We start from the raw sequence: 19,563 nt of genomic DNA, 5'->3' as shown, positions 1-19,563 counted from the left end.
TTTTCAAAGCACATTTTGCATTCAAAGTCTCCATATTTAGCAGTTACTTTTAATGACAGAATTTGTGTTTTTTATAAGTTTTCTAACCAGCTTTATCACATTTTCATGTATTACACATTATGACACAATGAATAGTAATTACCTATTAGAATAAATACAGTCCATCTTGTCCTTACTAATTCATACAAACTTTTACCGTATGTTGGAAAAGGGATTGTGTAATTCTGAAAAGCCAAGACAATGATATTTGACACCTTAGTAAAACAGTTTGGTAAAATTGGTTTTATTTCATTGTGTCCTACCTGATAAATTCTAAATGGGATGTATCGAAATCCATTATCTTCTGGAGGATACTCCATGAGTTTTCGATTTATAGCCCAAAATTGCTCAAATTTATCTGTGAAGGTAAAAGCAGACTTTGTTAATACTAATAACATATATAATTCTTCAGCTACAAGAGGTAAGTGAGGCATGATTAGAACAACATGCAAATGCAAACTTCTTACAAGAATTTGGCCTGTATGAATTTTCTTTTCCCTACATTTCTCTACCCGATTTAGTCTCAAGGCAGAAGTAAGCCATCTGCATTGTCCTACGAAAACAGTGATATGGTGACTTACTGAACTGAAAGAGAAAGCAACTTGAAGTCATGTCACATCTCCCCCACTAAAGAATTAACAGGCCACGAATTATGGACTGCATTACCTCAATTAACAGTGCATTCTTCTACACTCTCTGCTATTACTGGTCCACATCGCCTCACAGCTTGTTAAAAACATCTACAACATCTAACTAGCCATAACTATCGGTGAGCAATAGGTGCAAAGCATAGATGAACGAGAAAGCAGTGGAAAAAGTTCTTGGAGAGTTTATATTTCGATATGTAAACCTTAAAATAATCCTCAGTCATGTATGATCTAATCTGAAAGTATACTGCCACTTTCATGACATAGCCTGAAAATAAGTTTGTTTGAAAAACTGTTTTGTACTATCCAAGTGACTAGGTTTGGTAAAACAGCCCAAGGCAGCACACAATTTCATCCTGTTCAGGCAATACAAGAACTGAATGGAATATTGTGCTTAAGATGTATGAAGGACAACATAGGCCCAAAGGAGTAAATCCTTTTACAGAAGTAAATCAATTATTCAAATCAAGAAAACAATAGAAAAAATGACAAAGGAATACGAAGAGCTATGATAAACAAAACTTCAGGACAAATTGCAGCGGATGGCTCTTCAGAAAGAGCACAGACTCTGATTCTCTTTCCTCAGAGCAATGTTCAGGTGAGTCTCGGAGCAACTGACGGTGTAACTGGTACAGAATTCAGTCACCGTGAAGCAAGGTCAAGTTGAGAAATCTGTTCACTGAATAAAGATAACAATGCAACTGCCAAAAATTAAAAGAATCAGATTTGCTTCACTTGAGCATAGAGCACACAGATGCCTGTCAGCTTGCTAAAGGACACGGTTAACACTTAGGGCAGCTCTTAAGATGATGTTTTTCCTGACCAAATATGACACACAGCAGGAATTTCACAGGAACTGTACACAAACTTCTGCCAGGTATTCTGCAGCAGCATTTCCTGACGTTTATCTCAAAGTATTTCCACACCCTTTTTTCCTGATTAGCAGCAAGCACCTCTGGACAAGTATTTACCTGAACCACAGTCAGCACTACACGGCACCCGCCAGAAATGGGTGCTACCCTCGGGCTCACCAGCTGCAGGTCTCAGCCAGGGACAGTGACAACAATGGCCCTGGAGCTGGCCGTACCCAAGCAAACCTGCATTTGGAAACCCCAGCTGACACAGCCAGATGTTTACTTATAGTGTTTGTCACAAAAGCCAACTGCATCCTCCTCATGAGCTCTATAAGAGGAAGGTAAGATCTAGCACACTTCCCTCAGAGTTGGGGACAGTGTTCAGCGAGTGGCTTACAGATGTCAGTACAGATCCTACCTTGATAAAAATAGATGTTAATTTACTTGTTCAACACTCACATCGCAGTAACTAGGAAAGCTGAATTAACAGCTTATCTTCAAAATTCAACAGGGATGATCAACACATCTTATAGATTAGAAGAAATTCTAAGCAAGCAAGAGATTTATGCTAAGAAATCAAACATATTGTCCCTTGTGGCATATCTTGCAAACAAGTGTATCTTTAATGGACAAAAAATTGACCTTAGGCCATACACAGTCAGCCTGCTTCTCTTCTTCATTTCAGCCTCTCCACCTCAGAGGAAACCATGCAGATGGTGATGCATAAATACAAGAAACTACCTGAAGATCGGGGTGTTAGATGGTCCTAAAAGGTGTCATAGTGCTTCAAGTTCAGAATATAAATATGTGGGTTCTCACTTTTTACTGATTTTCTTCAAAAAGAACCAGGCATCACTATCTAAATAGATCATCCCATAAATGTTCTCTATCCTTTCTCATTTCAAGCTTGAAAAAAAGTAACAGCACTGCAGCTACAGACAAGGAGAGGCTGAGAGCTCTGTTGGGCCCATTTAGCTCAAAGAGAAGAAAGAGGGGATCTTATCAACATGTGTAAGTATCTGAAGGAAGGATGTCAAGAGGATGAGGCCAGACTCTTTTTCAGATCTGCCCAGCAACAGAACAAGAGGCAACAAACTGAAACCTAGGAAGTTCCAGCTGAATACGAGAAAACACCTCTTTGCTGTGAGGGTGACAGAGCACTGGCACAGGCTGCCCAGGGACGCTGTGAAGTCTCCTTCTCTGGAGATGTTCAAAACTTGCCTGGATGCCATCCTGCACAACATGCTTAAGGTGCCCTGCTGGGCAGGGGGGTTGGACCAGGTGATCTCCAGAGGTCCCTTCCAACCATTACAAGTCTGCATGTAATTCCAAAAGTTAATTAACACTTAATATTTCACCGACTTTCTCTAACCTAAAAGTGTTAAGTGTCAGAATCCACAAACACTTCCTCCTCCCTCTGTTCCCCCAGCCAGTTGCTGATCATCTTATTTAAGGCAGTCAATCTATTTAAAATTATCATATTCTTCTCTGAACACTTGGCCCATGGTCAAGACAAGCTCATTTTACCAAAATGTTTAAATTTCTAATAGCTTCTATAGTTTCTAAATGTAAGAGCAACAAGTCTATAGCAGTTGAACAATGAACTTGTTGCATTTTATAATGAAGTATGCTTTGCCAATGTACCTGATATCCAGGATGATGAAAAAAGCTCTTAGCAAATTAGCTAGATACAATGGAGCCAGACATCTTAAGACACATCTCTCCATGAAGACATCCAAGATAATTTATCCTCATAGCCTTCTACTGCTGTCCTCCAAACAACCTTCTATATATGCAATATTTTTAACGCAGGAAACTAAGTTGGGTGTAAGAAATGATCACAAAATTTTAAAGAAATCAGGAAAAGGCTAACCAGTTTACATACAGACACACAGGACCTGGCAAGAGCTTTCATTAGCATCAGCTGAATGCTGGAATTCTAAAGATTCAAAATCCAGATTAGATGCTTCCGCAGAAAACTTGAGATTCAAAGCTTAAAAACAAAAAAAAATCCACAACACTAAAAAAACATCCTCCAAAATCCTCTTGAAAGTATAAGTGAAAGGATTCATTCTCCCATTTTTGGGTGTCAGTACCTCCTATTTATAGGAAAGAGACTTAAGGAAGCTATTAACACTACTAAAGCAATAAGAAAGACGTGAAGACAGAAAGTTACTGGCTTACTGGCTGCAAGTTTAACAATCAAAACCAAACTGATTTTTCAAGTCCGTGAACAAGGAAAAGTTCTGTACCTATCAGCAAAAGCACTTTGCACACTCATCTCCCTCCCTTCTGAAAGGTTGTGCAGTCTGTGTGATATCTACACTCCCATAACAGTCAAGTCTGGTTACTTTTGCTTTCCATGATCTGTTTTCGAGAAAGTCCTTGACCAATGTGTTACAGAGTTTCTGTATTAGCAAAAAAACAGTACTCGCAAAAGGCAGATGTTCGTATCTGAAAAACAATATTTAACTTAAAGGCAATCAGATCCGAACAGAAATATGGCATTAGTGATAGCTGGAAAGCTTTAGATGACTCTAATCATATTTCTTAAACAAGAGCTTTATACACCTTTGCCTGAAGTTATATACAAAAACTCCTCATGGAGTTTTTTGTGAAAGATCAGAAAGTTAATAACCAAATAATGGAAAAGAGATCCAGTTGAAAAATCTCAACTATCACTGATATTTATAAATATTAATTTATTAGAAAAGCAGTCAGTGCACATCTAAACACCAGATATTAGTCTTCGATATTAAAGAGATGTACAGAATCTATAAAAAACTTTGAAAATATGTATTTACATATATAGAAATAAGAGGTGACAAAACTGAAAGAACAATGTTATCCATAACAACAGTCTCAGTACACAAGCCAACTTAGCAACAAATTAAAGAGAACTCAAAAACTTACAAATAGAGCAAGCTACATATACATTTAGTGTTCAGAAATCTATCACTGAAATTGTTCATGCCTTTAAAAGTTCTCTTTAAAATAGTTTAAGACAGTTACAGGAAAATACTTTGAGACCTGCAGTTTCCTTCATTAAGCAAAATGGGAGATGCTTTAAAAGTCATTGAAATTAATCTAAATATGTAACAGTTGCATTGAAAAGCTGTCTGTAACTCCAGTCATAGCTTAAAATACCTTTGTTGTTGTTAACAGACAGTAGCTGTTAAATCTAATAATATTAAGCAACTTTAAGTAAGGAATAATACAGACTGAAATTTCCAAGGATGAGCTTCTTTCTCAGGCTGAGACGTGGGTGCAATATTCTTCAGACAATCAGGAAAAAAAGTCTTCATTCATGTTAGTGTCTTACAGTCATTCCTTGAAACTCAACCGCTGCCATGCTTCAAACGACAACTTGAATGTGAGTAATTATCACAGAACAACAAATTATATCTAGAATAACTTCCAGTAAATCAGTGGTCGTAGTATATGGCCAGTCAAAAGAACAAAAAACCTTTTAAACTTATCAGAAGAAAAAAAATATTAATAATTAGGAATTAATTTGTGTATGTATTCAATATTGATGCAACTGTTATCAGGATACTGACTCCAGAACTGGATATTTTTCAAAAAGGCATATATGCATGATTTTTTTTCTGTACTATTCAGGGCTGCTTATTAAAGCCGTCTAGTTGTACAATTTAAAAATGCTCAGAATTGAGCTGCAGCTCTAATTCCATGCAAACAATACCAATTTGCGGCTTGCATAAAAGCGTCCAATTCTTGAGTCCAAAAAAAAAACCCAACACTTTTCTATTCTCAGTGGTTCACCACTGTCGAATAACCATATGAACCACAGAAATGATGTGCAGCTAGATGCACTTGGGCAGAACCAACCATAACAGTAACAGAGATTCCAACTGATGCACCAGAATCATAGGAATAATTAGATTGGAAGTGCCTTTGGAGACTGAGCTTTGGAATAGAAGCTCCTGTCTAAAATAAAGCTGCCTAAACAAAGCTGAATGAGTTTGCTCAAGGCCTTATACAGTCAAGTTTTGACCGTCTCCAAGGTCAGATCACTCTCTGGGCAATGGGTTCACATTTTTACTGCTTTCACTCCCCCCACTTACATCCCATCAGAATTCTTCCTGTCGCAACTCAAAACCAACTACTTGCCCAACTCCACTGCCAATGGAGGCATGTCTAAGAGGAGTCAGACTCCACCTTCTCTAAAATTCCTTCCTTTAGGTACTGGAAGGCTGCTATTAGATCCATCTTCAGACCCGTCTTCAGTCTAAACAACACAATCTCTTCTAATATAATATGCTCCAGACCCTAGCAGCATTTCTGGACTCTCTTCTGTCTGCCAGCATCTCTTTTCTCCATGGGTCGCACGGTGGACGCAGCATTCCCACTGCATCTTTGCTAGTGCTAAGCCAAAGGGAATAATTACTTCACCTTCTGGCTATATTCTGCGGGGGGGCGATGGCTAAAGCAGCTCACTGCTTAATCTTCATTTCTGCAACAGCATGCTACAGACTAAGTGTATTTTCTATTGACTTGTGCTCTTACAAACACTATGTTTAACTGCTAAAGCTAGGAAGAAGTCCTTTCAAAATGTAGCATTAATTTAATTTCTGTATGGTTTCCAGAAAGGCCTAGGCTCCACGTACATATGTAATTCTGATATCTGATGAGCAATTTTAACCAATTTTATAAAAGGTTTTGTGCAGTATGCCTCAACTATGAAGCAGCTTTGTTGAGATTTTAAACGCTCCAAAGCCATCTGCACTATCTAAAAACATTACGTACGGCTGGCTATTGTCATTTCTCAGATATTTAAAGACCTCACACTAAATGACTTTTGGCCATCTAATAAACTCATTGTTTTTACTCATACAATAAAAACAGATAATTGAGACCATCGAGGACTTCAGGGAGACCCAGCTACACATCAGGCTTCTGTTGACAACCACAGTGCAGTGCCAGCCCTTCGAGAACACAATTTGGAGTAGTGATATAGCATCACTAAAACTTAAGATTTTTTCCTTGTTTTCAATTTTACACATTGCCACCATCCAGTTAAAAAAGAAATATACTCGACTTTAGACTTTCAGGTTACTTGCATATTTTGACAGATCATGCCATATAATATAAATCCACCACTGAAGAGGGCAAACAAGCTTGTGTGCCCTTTCAGGCTGCCTTCAGACAAGAGTAACTATCAGATACGGAGAGAGAGGAAGTAGGTGACTGCTCTACTTAACGTGACGAAAGCTAGCTACAGAAATGTGAAAAAATTCTTCACATCAGAGAAGTAACAACACTGAACATGAACTTACACATCTAAAGTAGTCACAATTTTGCTGTACAACTGCACAACAGTCATGACTCAAAAAAGTTTCTCCACAGGATGAGTTGCCCAGAAATCTTACTCATCCTCTAAATTCTCATTCAGTTGGCACTTTACTACACAACTCCACAGAAAAGTAGTAAAGATTGTAAAATTTGAAAGTAAAGAGCAGTAATAGTAAAATACAATGGACTATGAGATTCAGGGTTGACTACTTGGGTCTGTACATTCAGACTAATTCACCCCACCTTGCCTGCATGCACTACAGCACCAGTGTTTACAAGCACAGAACAATCAGGAGAAACTTCCCCATGTACTGGGAGCTGTAAATTCTAGTTACAAAAACAGCAAATTTATAAGCCACATTATAAACCGAGATATGGATTAAATCCAGGGGAAAAAAGGGGGGGGGATCTCCACCCTAATATTACATGATTAGGTTGGAGATTTAGGTCTGAGATCAGTGCATTTAATGCATATACTCTTATGCTGTATTTTTGCATGAGTTTTCAAAGCAAAGTAGTGTTCTAAAGTTAAAGACTCAAAGCACATTGCTTAAGTTTTCTGGGTTATTTTTTTTTTTTTTTTGAAAGCTGTATGACAAAGCAGCATTTCATACTTCAGGTTATCTATCAGACCCCAAAAGGCATTTCCTCCCCCTTCTATTTTCCACAAAGGAACCACACCTTGCCACCATTCTTTTCACTTATTAAACATCCTCCCTAAAAAGAAGTTTCACTTTAAGTGCACTATTTCCTCAACACTACCTCCCCTCATTTCTAGGTCATCGATTTATCTGGAAAAAATTCAGGGGAAGAAAAACATGAAGGACTACTTTCTTTCCATTATTCAGATGTGAAAAAGCACACTCCTACTTAAATTAAGCCTTCCGTGCAGCCTAAAAGCAGAAGATCTCAGTAGGTATTGTGACTTAAATTAAAAAGAAAGCACTGATCATTATTAAACAAAAAATCTTACCTATTTCTGAAACACAGCTCGAAAACTGTGCTAAAACAGAGCAGAAGGGCTTATTACAGACTTCCCTGAGTTAGTCAAAGGGAAAATCACTCCTGACAATTTTACCTCTTCAGCCCTCTGCTCCAAATCCAGACAGCCTGAATACTTTACACAGGGTACTCAAGAGCAAAGAAGGTATTGTATGCAAGAAAATGGAGTGCCATATCTCTGTATAGATCTCTAAACTGATTTGTTTTCCCCCATATTTTTTTTTTTTCTCAAATACAGCTTTTCCTGTTAGGGAATCTTATATTAAGGTGTCTGTCACAAAAAAACATGAGTTTACCAGCAGAAAGTAACTTTGAATAATTTCACACTGTAAAGCAAAAAACCCTCAACAACTAAAGACAATTCTTTCCCAAAATGAAGTCTGCTTTTTAGAGATGGTCTACTCAGACAGATATACCTTGTGCATCCTTCAGCATACCTCAGGAAATGGCATCCTTTGAAGGGGGGGGTGCTACGAAGAAAGCAGGAGGCATTAAAAAAAAAGTTCTACATTACTGGCATCTAAGTAAAACAGTATTTTCATGGGTGTTTTTGGGTATTTGGGGTGTGTTAGAGTATGGCAGCCTTATCTGGGTACATCATTGGGTTAGTCATTTCTGCTGAAAGGGTAACAAACCAGTAAACACTACAGAACTAATGCTGAAGACTGTCACAGGCCACTATCAGAAAAAGCAAAACACATCACCTCCTCCCAAAAATCCCAGGGAAAGCCTGGGATTCATTCTGCCAGTCCAGCCTGTCTGAATCCAGCCAGGTTTATTAGCCCTAGCTGAGCACCACAACAGACTTGGGCAGATTTTTTGCAGAGCTCTCTAAACACGTTTATCCAGCTCTCACCAGCTTGCATAACATGAACACCTTCACCATTTCAGGTATGTCACGCTCCCTTAACTCCAGAATAAGTCGGTATTGACAATAATTCTAAGAAAAAAAAAAAAAGATGCACACCAAGCAAACGTTAACGACCAGCCCAGGAAGGTAATGACTTTTTCAAAAATCCTCTGAACCAACACTCACATTTTAAAAGCTCAACAGAATCATTTCATCTTTCTTCAGTTAGACAAATCTCTGCAAATATAATAAGGACAGATATTCCTGTTTTGGTAGAGATAAAGGGAAGAAGAAAAAAAGATGGCTTCGTGATTTAAAAACTGGTGGCTTGTTCATTCATTCTCTTGTTAAATTCCTGAAGATTTTCTAAGTACACATTGCCTAATTTAAGTTTCAAATGACCAGTTAGGATGACAAATTTGTTCTGTTACCAATGCAGGTGTATCTTGTATTGAGGTAAAGAACAGCATCAGTACCACCAGTTCCCTACAAAGAGGATAAACATGCATATCAAACCTGACTGGGCCATGCAGCACAAAAAAAAAAAAGATATTGATAATGTATGACAGTATCACTCCTTGGGAGCTCATACATTTCTAAACAGGAATGTGATAACCCAGAAAAACGTGATTTCTACACCTAAGAGGTAGAGGACTTAAATATGAGATTGAGAAAGAAATGAAAGAAAACACAGGCCTTATCCTGTCACTAAGGTGAGAAAAAGATAGCAAATTAAAAGACTAAATATTGCATATTCTGAATGTTTATAGGATTTTTCTCCTTTAATAAGAGCAGTTCAATATGGCCATTTAAATTTTGGTAAGCCTACAGTATGAGTAAGCATTACATTCTTTTTCCATAATATTTGCAGTAAAGTAATGACTTCATTATATTTTATAATACATAAAGAAGCCTTAAAAGTGGTCATGAGTTTTTACTGTTTATTTCCTCCACTCATGTATCTGAAATACCAAATCTAGTCTTCACCAGATATAAAGGACGCCTGTGAAAACTTCAGGGTATAGTTGCTTGTCTCTCCACATCTGATGAAAAGCAGCTGTGCTGAACCTAAAAACCTTCCTTTATCAGAACTATTATATGCTGAAGTTATAGACATTAATTCTTTGAACCATGCAAAAAATACAGCTCTCCCTCTAAAACAAGAGGAAATTTCATGTTTGATCCTGAGTCATCACTAGGCCTAGTCTTAATGTTTCAAAGCAGAGAGCCTTTATTTTTCCACCACAAAAGGCAAGAAGAAAAAACCACCCACTTGAAAATCCTCTTTATCCACGATAGAAACAGCCATAACACTATTATAGCAAGAACAGTAGTAACATTTTCCATCAGTTCATCAGACCAAAGAATTTTAACAATTCTTACAAAGGAGCAGAGGACAGTATAGCTCCATACCCTGCTTTATTGCTTCCCTACCACATTCAGGCATCCACAATGCTGATGAAAATTAGGAGAGCACAGATGTACCCATCCCAAAGAAGTGCTCTGGCTATGAAATAGGTATTTTATGGACAGAAATCAACTAACAATGCTAGAGCAACCTAGTCTAGTGGGAGGTGTCCCTGCCCATAGCATGGGGGTTGGAACTAGATGGTCTTTAAGGTCCCTTCCAGCCCCAACCATTCTGTGATTCTGTGAACTGTAGTTTGAGGAACAAGCAAAACCACAGCACAACGAACAGGCAGAAAAGTATGTTTATATGCCTGATTTCACAGCAGATCAATACAAAACCAGAACCAGCGAGAGGAGGGATATAAAGGGTTTTATGAATACATATCAGCTGTTACCAGCACAAGATTTTTCCTCAAATTCACTATCACAGCCCTTCCCCTATAAGGCATCTATAGGCAACTAAAAAGCTTTTCACGCTACCTGCTCAAGTACTTCCTTCTCCTCAGAGGCATTTCTATCAAATTATACTTGTAATTAGTAGTTACATTTCTCCAAACAAGCAAAAATGTATTTTTTCCCCCAAAACGAGTTTAATACTGAAGTAACACGAAGAATGGTTTGAATTGGAAGGGACTTTAAGGATCAGCCAGTTCCAACCCCATAAGTATTACCATAATTTATTAAACTGAAAAAACACTTCCTTTATTTGAGAACTGAAGAAAATTGTTTGAAGTTTGAGAGGAAAAAAAAGCCTGCAGATGTATCGTTACTTACAAAGCAGTTATCGCAAATGCTACTTTCTTTTCTTTTTTGTGGTCATTCATTCTTGTTTCACAAAGAGCTTTAAAATTATTACATCTCAAACGAAAGCCTATAAAAACATACTGAAAGATACAACGTGCTTAAAAAGAATTTTCTTGGTTTCACAAGCTTTTCTTGTTTCTCTTTTATGAAGAGCTGAGAAATTAAAATTAGCATTTGAAAGTATTCAAAAGATTGTTTAAACTTCACATTTAGGTGTCACATTCCACAGGTGCGATTTCTCATTAAATACAGTGAAACCTTCCTGAACTCAGCCATGTCAGGCAGCCTCTGTTGTTAACCAAAAATTCTGTTTGCCTAGAACCGAAGACAAACAATCAGCTAAAAGATAGAGCCTAAGGTGAGTACAGAAAGAACACGTTACAGACCTGTTCTCTTACCTTATATATTGAGGGTATACATTAGAGGTTCTGTAATTTCTGCTTAAGTAAAAAAACCTTAATTCATACCATTTCTTTATGTAGTTATCTGTTCTGCCGCCAACATAATTCACTCACACATTAGAGGTCTCACAGTTTTAATTGTCAAAAACATTAACAAATAGAGCACATGCAGTGCACTCCTGGAAACAGGAATATCAGGACTAAGGGGCAGGGCTTAATTTCCCAATAAAGCTAATTATTCTCGATATAGAAAACAAAATGATGCTGACACAGCATTTTGCTTCTCTCAAACTAAACTGCTTACACGCCTAATACTATTACAGAACAGTTTTCTTGCAAAATTATTGAAAACACAGTTTCAATTGATTTGTAACAATGTAAGCTTTAGGGAAACATCTCCATTTACAAGGATTCTGGCTCCTGGTGGACCAGAACTCCTTTATTTACTGTTAATTCACACGAGTGGATATATTGTCAGTTTGCTGACTAATAACCTATACAAAACAATCCCTCAAGCAGTCAAAGTAAGTATTTTGAATTGAACCAGAAAAAATGCAAGTTTGTATCCAGTAAATTTTGTACATAATTACTACATCCCCCCTCCAGATCTTACCAGTCAAATATCAAATAAAGGTAACTCCTCAATTTATAATTCTCCCCCAATTACGTCAATTAGAAACCAGAGTTTCTAATAAACACTCAGACTTCAAAATTATTACAGGAGTAATAATTCATTACCATTAAAGGCAGTACTGCTTAACAACAAAAAATAAACAGAAAACCCACATATTCATTAAATAAGCACACTAAATCCAAACTCATGTGACATCTCATGTCTAAAGGAAACATATGCCTCAAGTCTTCTTGCATTCAGAGCTTCTCCTACTCTGTTTAATTTTCCTTATAAACACATGGGAAGAGTTTAATTTTAACCGTTTTGTATCTCAACACAGTTAAACATGCGTATAGCTTCCATAAGATAAAACTACCAGTAATAATACAACTCAGGAGATCAGGAAACCACATTTTCATATGTTACCACCCCTTCCAGCTAGCAGTTTCTGAAATATTTACATAGCTTTTCAACTTACATGCCGCTAAGAACTATGACAAGTACAAATAGACAGGGAAAACAAAAAAAGGTTATGTTTTGCATTACAGTGCCCTCTGTTCAATGGAAGAACATTTTAACATGCTGTTCTGAATTATATCGCTGATTTTTTCCAATTCAATTCTGATCTATGCAAGATCTTTGCAAAAGCAACAGTAATATCGGGAATAAAAAATTAAATTTGGCGTGGGTGGAGGGAGTAAAGTTATTAATCTACTAGGCAAATTTTGAAAGTGTGGGCATTGCCTACCAGTGACAACCTTTAAACATAGAGGAGACGACCCTTTTTTCTTTTAGGGGTTAAGATAGTTCATACTGAACACCACTTACACCCCAGGTGTCTACCACATAGAGACTACTAGTTGCATGGAAGTGCAGAAAACACTTTGTTTCGTTGCTTCTTTTGTTTTGTTAAAACAGAGCCATGACCTAATTCAAGAAAACTGAATATCTCAAGCTACATTTGGATTATCACATTACTGATTTTTTTTTTTTTTTTTTAGTTTTCAATAAAAGAGCTCTTTACCATGACATTACTTAAACCGGTATCATCATGAAAATTATTAGCATGCTAGTCCTAAATATAATTACTATTTGATGCAGTGTATTACCATTCTGTAACCCCATCCACAGTTGCTTATGATCCTTTTTTTGCATCTCATTGATGACTTGACTTTTGTGCTTTAAAGCATCTGCTTCTTTTATGCAAGCCATAAAATGAGCTTCAATCACATCCTTAGAATGGCAGTGTAGAAGATCCTTTTCTGGAAAATTCTACAAAGAGAAAGATCAAGAGAAATAAATATATCATGGACCTTAGAAGATGAGGAATAAAAGATTATTTTAATCTGGTTTATATTTATACAACAGAAGCACACTAGGATCTTCTACTTATTAAAGATAAGATCCATCCTCTCATGGATGAAAAGAAATCTTTTGCAGTGAAAAACGTTCCAAAAAAAATAAAGTTGAACAATTTTCTGTAAAACCAGAAATCACTCTAAATCACTCAACCTCAACTCGATAAATACGTTTAAATACATCAGTGGGTATATTCAGGCCCTTACCTCTCAAATTCAGGAAATGAAGCATTTTAACGTGCTTTCAAGTGCACGTTCTACTCTCTAGCAATTCCTATCAACTGTCACTGAAAATTTAACACACATTGTTATGTAGGTCTTCAAAAAATGTTTCCTTCGATTATCATCCACATACAAGAATTATAGCATATAGGCCATTTACAAACGTATTTCTTCAAAAATGCTGGCAATCCTTGTCAATCCCAGTTTTACCCAATACATGTCTATTGCTACATCATGTGATGTGACTCCATATCCATTTATTTAGTTACAATTGGTGCACTACAGTCAACATCATAGATGTTGAATTAGTGTTCCTAAGGCAGCTTTTTTTTTCCCCCTCAGTAAATGTTAACTACCTTTCCTGATTCAATTATTAAGAAACTATAGTACTACATCTTGTTCAGGTACAAAACAGGTCCCTTTGGATATTAACTAATATCTTGGTGTAGATATACAGTAGGGTTGTTCTTTCCCTGATTTTTCTTTTATTGACAGTATCAACTGCCATCCTATAATACAAGCATTCAGTAACACAAATTCATCGTCTTTAGTTCTCTAAAAACTCACCTTGTTTCATCCCTTCCTTATTCATCCCCTTTTCATAGCTGCTTATGACTGTGCTGAACAGCTCAACCCCACAGATCAAATCAGAGTGGCATCATTAGTACTCCCCTTTGTAACATGGGCTTGCCACATACTTTTATACTTTATTTCTCATCTGTTATTGCACAAGAGAACCTTTTCTCTTAACCCAGTACAAATTGGCTATTTTGAAAAGTTTTTCTGAGGCCTATCAAAACCTTTTTGGAAATACATGTAATGGGGCATTTTTCAAAGGCTTTTACAACACAGTTAACAAGTCGCAATAGGAGCGATATATTGCTGGAGAAACCCATACCTGCCCTCCTCCACACAAATCAGGAAAAAAACACACAAACTGCTTCAGACTGTGGGAACTCAAAATATCTAAGAACTAGTAACAGCTGGCAATATGAAAGTGTTGGGAATGGCCTTACTTGAAGGGAATTCTGAAGGACAAGAACAATAGTTGCCCCTTCATTAGGTTATTGAATAGAGTTAGGAATTAAAGAATGGCATTTCATAATCACAAGATCATTCACATAATCATAAGATTGGAAGGGATCTCCGGAGGCCATCTGGTCCAACCCCCTGCTCAAACAAGGACACCCAGAGCTTGCCCAAGACCAGTTCTGTAGCTCTCCACAACCTTTCTGGGTAACCTGTTCCAGTGCTCAGTCACCCTTCACAACAAAGAATTGTTTCCTGATGTTCAGAGAGAACCCCTCGGGTTCCAGTTTGTGCCCTTTGCCTCTTGCCCTGGCACTGGGCACCACTGACAAGAACACGGCTCCATCCTCTTTGCATGTACAAGCACTGATAACACTCCCTTCCCACCCACGTCTTCTCTTCTCTTGGCTAAAGATTTCAGACAGTGGCTCCTCTCTATGTTAGCCAACCCAGACTCTAGAATCAAAAGGATGAATTATCTTGCAAAAACAGGAATGTAATGGGAAGAGAAGATTGCCAATACCTTCTTCCTTGGAAGTATACACAGGCTGATGCCTGACTTGCAAAAGGAGTGCTATTGTTACCTAAGACTAATGGACACAGTTGACTAGAAATCTAAGGATGTAGATAAACCTTGTTTCTTATATGAGAATGACACACAAAGACATTAAAGAGGACAGAAAAGAAAGGAAAGCTCTTTCCAAGCACAGCTCACTCCCTTTCTCTCCTACAAAGCTGAGTATATTGGGTTCCAAGATGAATGGAACACATTACTGGGTCTGTTAGTTGCCAGCTGACATCTGTAAAAGCCTGTAAAATACTTTTAGAAGTTTAACTAACTTGCTCAAATAAAGTAAATTCTGGTAACAAATCCAGAAAAAAAAAAAAAAAAGAATCATATAGTACACTTTAAGATCAAAAAAATTCTTTACATGGTAAAATTTAAAGCAAGACACTGGCATCCCTCAAAAAAGATAAAATAATGAATGTACCTAAAGCCCAGTAATACAGGAACCTAGAAACTGACTTTCAGTTTAAAGCTTAAAGTTTAGCTGACTTTGAGAAAACAACAAATATAAGAACTACTTTGTTACATGTGTCTAAGTGTTGAACTGCAGGTTTATTTTTTTAAATATATGAGTTTTTCTATCAACATGCTGACTTTCCTCCAACAAATTTCAAATGACAGAGAATGCCACTCCTTGGGGATGTGTTCCAGAGAACATACACAGTGTGGTCTGCAGAACAGCAAGGAGATACCTAAAACTTATCACAACTAGCTAAGCTAGAGGAAAGTAGTACAAAGGTATAGGATGATTCCTTTTCCCAGCTTCTAAAGGATAACCCACTGGAAGACTGGAAAGCATTCTTATGATCTCAGTGCTATCTCTTTCCTGTAGAGGAAAAACACTGGCACATTTCTATTCAGTTTTATGAGTAGAAGCTGAAAAAAAATGAGCAAAAAAACCACTGCTACATCTATTTAGGGACATATCAAACAATTTCACCCACATGAGACTACCAACAAAAAAATATGGCATCCCCACTGATATGAATTAGGACACAGAAAAAAAAAACACATTTAAATATGTAATTTTTTTTTTTTTTTTTAATTCTACTTGCCTATTTGGGAAATAGAAGTGAAATGTAAACAACTTGACTCAGCTCCCTGAAGAAAGAGAACTGTAAGCAAGGTGGTAGCCACCTCTGGCTATACAAGGATGAGATCTATGAGATCTGCAAAAAGTTTTAACAGACCCCATCGGCAGCTTTAATTCAAGTGTTCTCATTACTGATGTCCTACTCCCTCCATGGTCAATATCTTTAAAAGAAAAGTTACTAAGGGTTGACTGGGATTTTCTTAGAAAGCTGAAGTGGTTTTGCTTCACGTATCAGCAGACATTTACAGCATAAATTTAGTCATAAAGAAGAAAGTATCATCTGTACAGACGGGAGCACTATGTAACTTCTCACATAAAACTGTTCCAAAAACATAGCAGGTAATTTCAACAGTCTGGTTTCATAACTCCATTCCACCCAAACTTATGTATCAGTTCTTTCTAGTTCACGGAACACCTGTTTATACTGTGACAGTAAGCATTAGGGTCACTTTACAGAAAGTTACACCAATAACATGGTATTAAAGACCATAAGAAACATATCCAGCAGCAGGGGAAGCATCCGTGTGTTTGTGTTTAGTTACCCTTCAGTAGTCTTGTCTTTAAAAAAAAAAAACAAACAAAAAACAATGTATACTCTACAATTTATTTATGTAATGCATGGAAAAGCACTTACTTCCTTTTCACTCCACCTGACCTACTGCGAACTAAGAAAACCAAGAAAGGAAGACAGCTGATGTACAAAACCAGATGGGAGTTTCTTGTCCTCTGTATCAGGTCACGCATAGAGAAGTGGGGGTCAGCAGGTAAGGGTTTCAGCAGAGGAAAAATGTTAGCCTTTCACCTGGCATATCTGATTTCCCTCCTCCTGTAGCACTAGCATTTCCAGGGCAGTTCATCACCTCCTGCCAATTGCCCAAAATCTGGAGAGCTGGGTAGCCTGCTGAGAACAGGAACAGTGCTAAGCATGCTGCGGGGTTCCATGAGATGAATTTAACAGGAAGGGATAAAGTTTCCCTCTTTCCCATAAAGCCACACCTGGGTAACAAAAGCAACTTCCCAGGCTATGTCTTCTCACGATTCTCATGGACCTTAGCACTCTGCTCAAGTTCATTCATCTATGACTATTTAAGGCAACTACATTTCAACTTCATACTAGAGATATAAATGAATGCTGTTTTGCACAAATGAATGTTTGATTGCATACCAGAGTAGGTATGAATAAATTGCTTCCTAAATACAAACAATAATTGTGTTCTTTATTTGGACTGCATATCAAACACAGGAGGAAAGTCAGAGATTTGCCAACTTTCAAAACTCTGCTGAACAAAAAAAAGTGTCATCTTTTCTTGTAATGTCTTTAACTTTAAACAAATAAAATTGATAGGAAAGCAAGAAGTTAAAAAACTCTTTACTAAAGTTTTTGAGCTCTCTGTTCTTGACTGTATACTTTTATAAAAGACAGGAGAAAGCCATGACAGCAGAAGTTAAAGACTACAAAAATCTAATACTATTTATCAAAGTTAAATAAAGTATCTGGCTCTTTAAAGAGTAACTACACACAAATGAAAAGAACAATCCAGGTAGCAATCCCATGCCTAAACTATTTAAATTGTAAGGAATTATAACACATGAAAATGTCTTCAACATTTTGATATACTTTGATACATTTCAGTTATGCTTTCATTTTAAGCATTAAGGTGGGTTAATTTAAATAAACTTTCAAATTACATCAAAAACAGGAAGAGATTAAGCAGGTGCTTAATCCAAGGTGTTATATGTTTTTAAAAACTAAATTACATCAGTTTTTAAAATAACACTTCCTTAGTGGTAAACTATTTCTGTTGAACTTTAATGTACAGCTTTGAGACAAACTTAAATTAGCTGATGTCTTGGCTAACAGAAATGCAGGGACATTTAAGGTCAGTTTACATTACTACATGAAACTGAAAATCACTGCGGTGGTGCAAGTTATTTCTCAAGACAGCTCTTCTTTGGGATGGCAACATCTTCTCCTTGTCGCAGTTAATCTTCCAGAGCTCCCAGAATGTGCAACAATCAAATCACGATCTATGAAACTAGCCACCCTGCAGTTTATTCAAAACAGTTTGGAAGTTTCTTCATCTCACCTCTTCGGCATATATCAGAAGTCTAGCAATTATAATGGTTCCAAAAACATCCCCATCTTCAGATTCATTAACTCACTCACTTTTAAGTTTCAACACATGGAAGTATATATTACAAGAACATATACTTCCAAAAAGAATCAGACTACTCCTCCTTGCAAGATCTTTCCTGAAACACCTTCAATAGAGGAATAGTTTGAACAAGAACATTCAGCATTAACTGCTTCCCAGTATGCTTTTCATTTCATCTCAAATCACACAGAGTAAAGCTTGTTAACCTAGTGTTTTCTTTTGGATCAGTTTTCCTTTTGCTTTTTCTCTATAGTACAACAAAAAGAATAATGTTTCACAGTTAGATACTGTGATTTCTGCTTGTGGTTTTGACTTCAAAACATACCTGACATCACCTTCTCAATGCATGTCAGAGAAAGAATACCGCACCAGATCTAACCCTGCGCAAGTACTCTTCTGAGCAAAGATCAGTAGTGCTATTAAGTCATACCTAACGGTTTTACAATGTGTAATCAAAGCAATGTCTCCCCTGTGACTAAACTGTCACACGACCAAAAATTTCACTCAGTTCTCTAAAGGGGACACACATGAAGTACAACTTCAAAGAGCGATAGCACTCACTGACATCAAGGATTTCTGCAGTATCTCATATCTATGCTAATGTGCCTAAAGGGATGAGCACTTCTCAATCTCCTGAATCTTGAGTCAACTTGAGATGATTGAATTAAAAACATTATGGCAAGTTCTTCCCTTTTATCAACTCAACTGCACCGACAATCTCGTAACTTATCTTGAAAAACTATTTTGGATTTTCAGATCATAATAGAATCATTTTCAGAAGAAGGTAATTTGAAAGCACATACAGTCTCAGGGAAAATAGGTGGAGATTTACAAAAAAATTTTAGATGATTCCTAAAGAATGATCACTCTCCTCTTCAAAAAGTCCTACCTTCTACTTCCTTGTAAAATAAGAATAATTATGAAACTTTTTCCTAGCTTTCAATTCTCATGTAACCTTATGCTCAATTAATCTTAACCTAAGGTGTATTTCAATTTTACCTTGAAGTGCACTGTGATGTTCCAAGGAAGGGCTGTATTTGATGCATGGAGATCAAAGAGCAAACCAATCGGGTAATGCCTAGAAAATGAAAAGGTATTAAATTAAATGCACAGCTTTTATATTTATTCTACATATAACAGTTTGCTTGCCTGCATTTACAAAATGTAATTAGCTGTTTTCCTCCTAGACTTAACATGTACTATT

At 36.9% G+C, this 19,563-nt stretch overlaps 1 protein-coding gene across 5 annotated transcripts in view; it reads right to left on the bottom strand.

Moving 5' to 3' along the window:
- ATG5 (autophagy related 5) overlaps nucleotides 1-19,563 on the bottom strand; it is a 77,555-nt gene that overhangs the window by 45,688 nt on the left and 12,304 nt on the right. For all 5 annotated transcript variants that reach the window (XR_005264366.2, XM_027454761.3, XM_027454762.3 and 2 more), the window contains 3 exons: nucleotides 19,359-19,437; nucleotides 13,043-13,205; nucleotides 303-397 (listed from right to left, as the gene is read on the bottom strand). Coding sequence is in view for 4 of the 5 variants with exons in the window: in XM_027454761.3 (XP_027310562.2) it covers nucleotides 303-397; nucleotides 13,043-13,205; nucleotides 19,359-19,437 (337 nt within the window). In the remaining variant the exon portion in view is untranslated. The remainder of the gene's footprint in view (nucleotides 1-302; nucleotides 398-13,042; nucleotides 13,206-19,358; nucleotides 19,438-19,563) is intronic.

This window comes from Anas platyrhynchos, chromosome 3, assembly GCF_047663525.1.
Source record: "Anas platyrhynchos isolate ZD024472 breed Pekin duck chromosome 3, IASCAAS_PekinDuck_T2T, whole genome shotgun sequence".
Classification (NCBI taxonomy): domain Eukaryota; kingdom Metazoa; phylum Chordata; class Aves; order Anseriformes; family Anatidae; genus Anas; species Anas platyrhynchos.
This window is presented reverse-complemented; position numbering and strand designations above follow the sequence as displayed.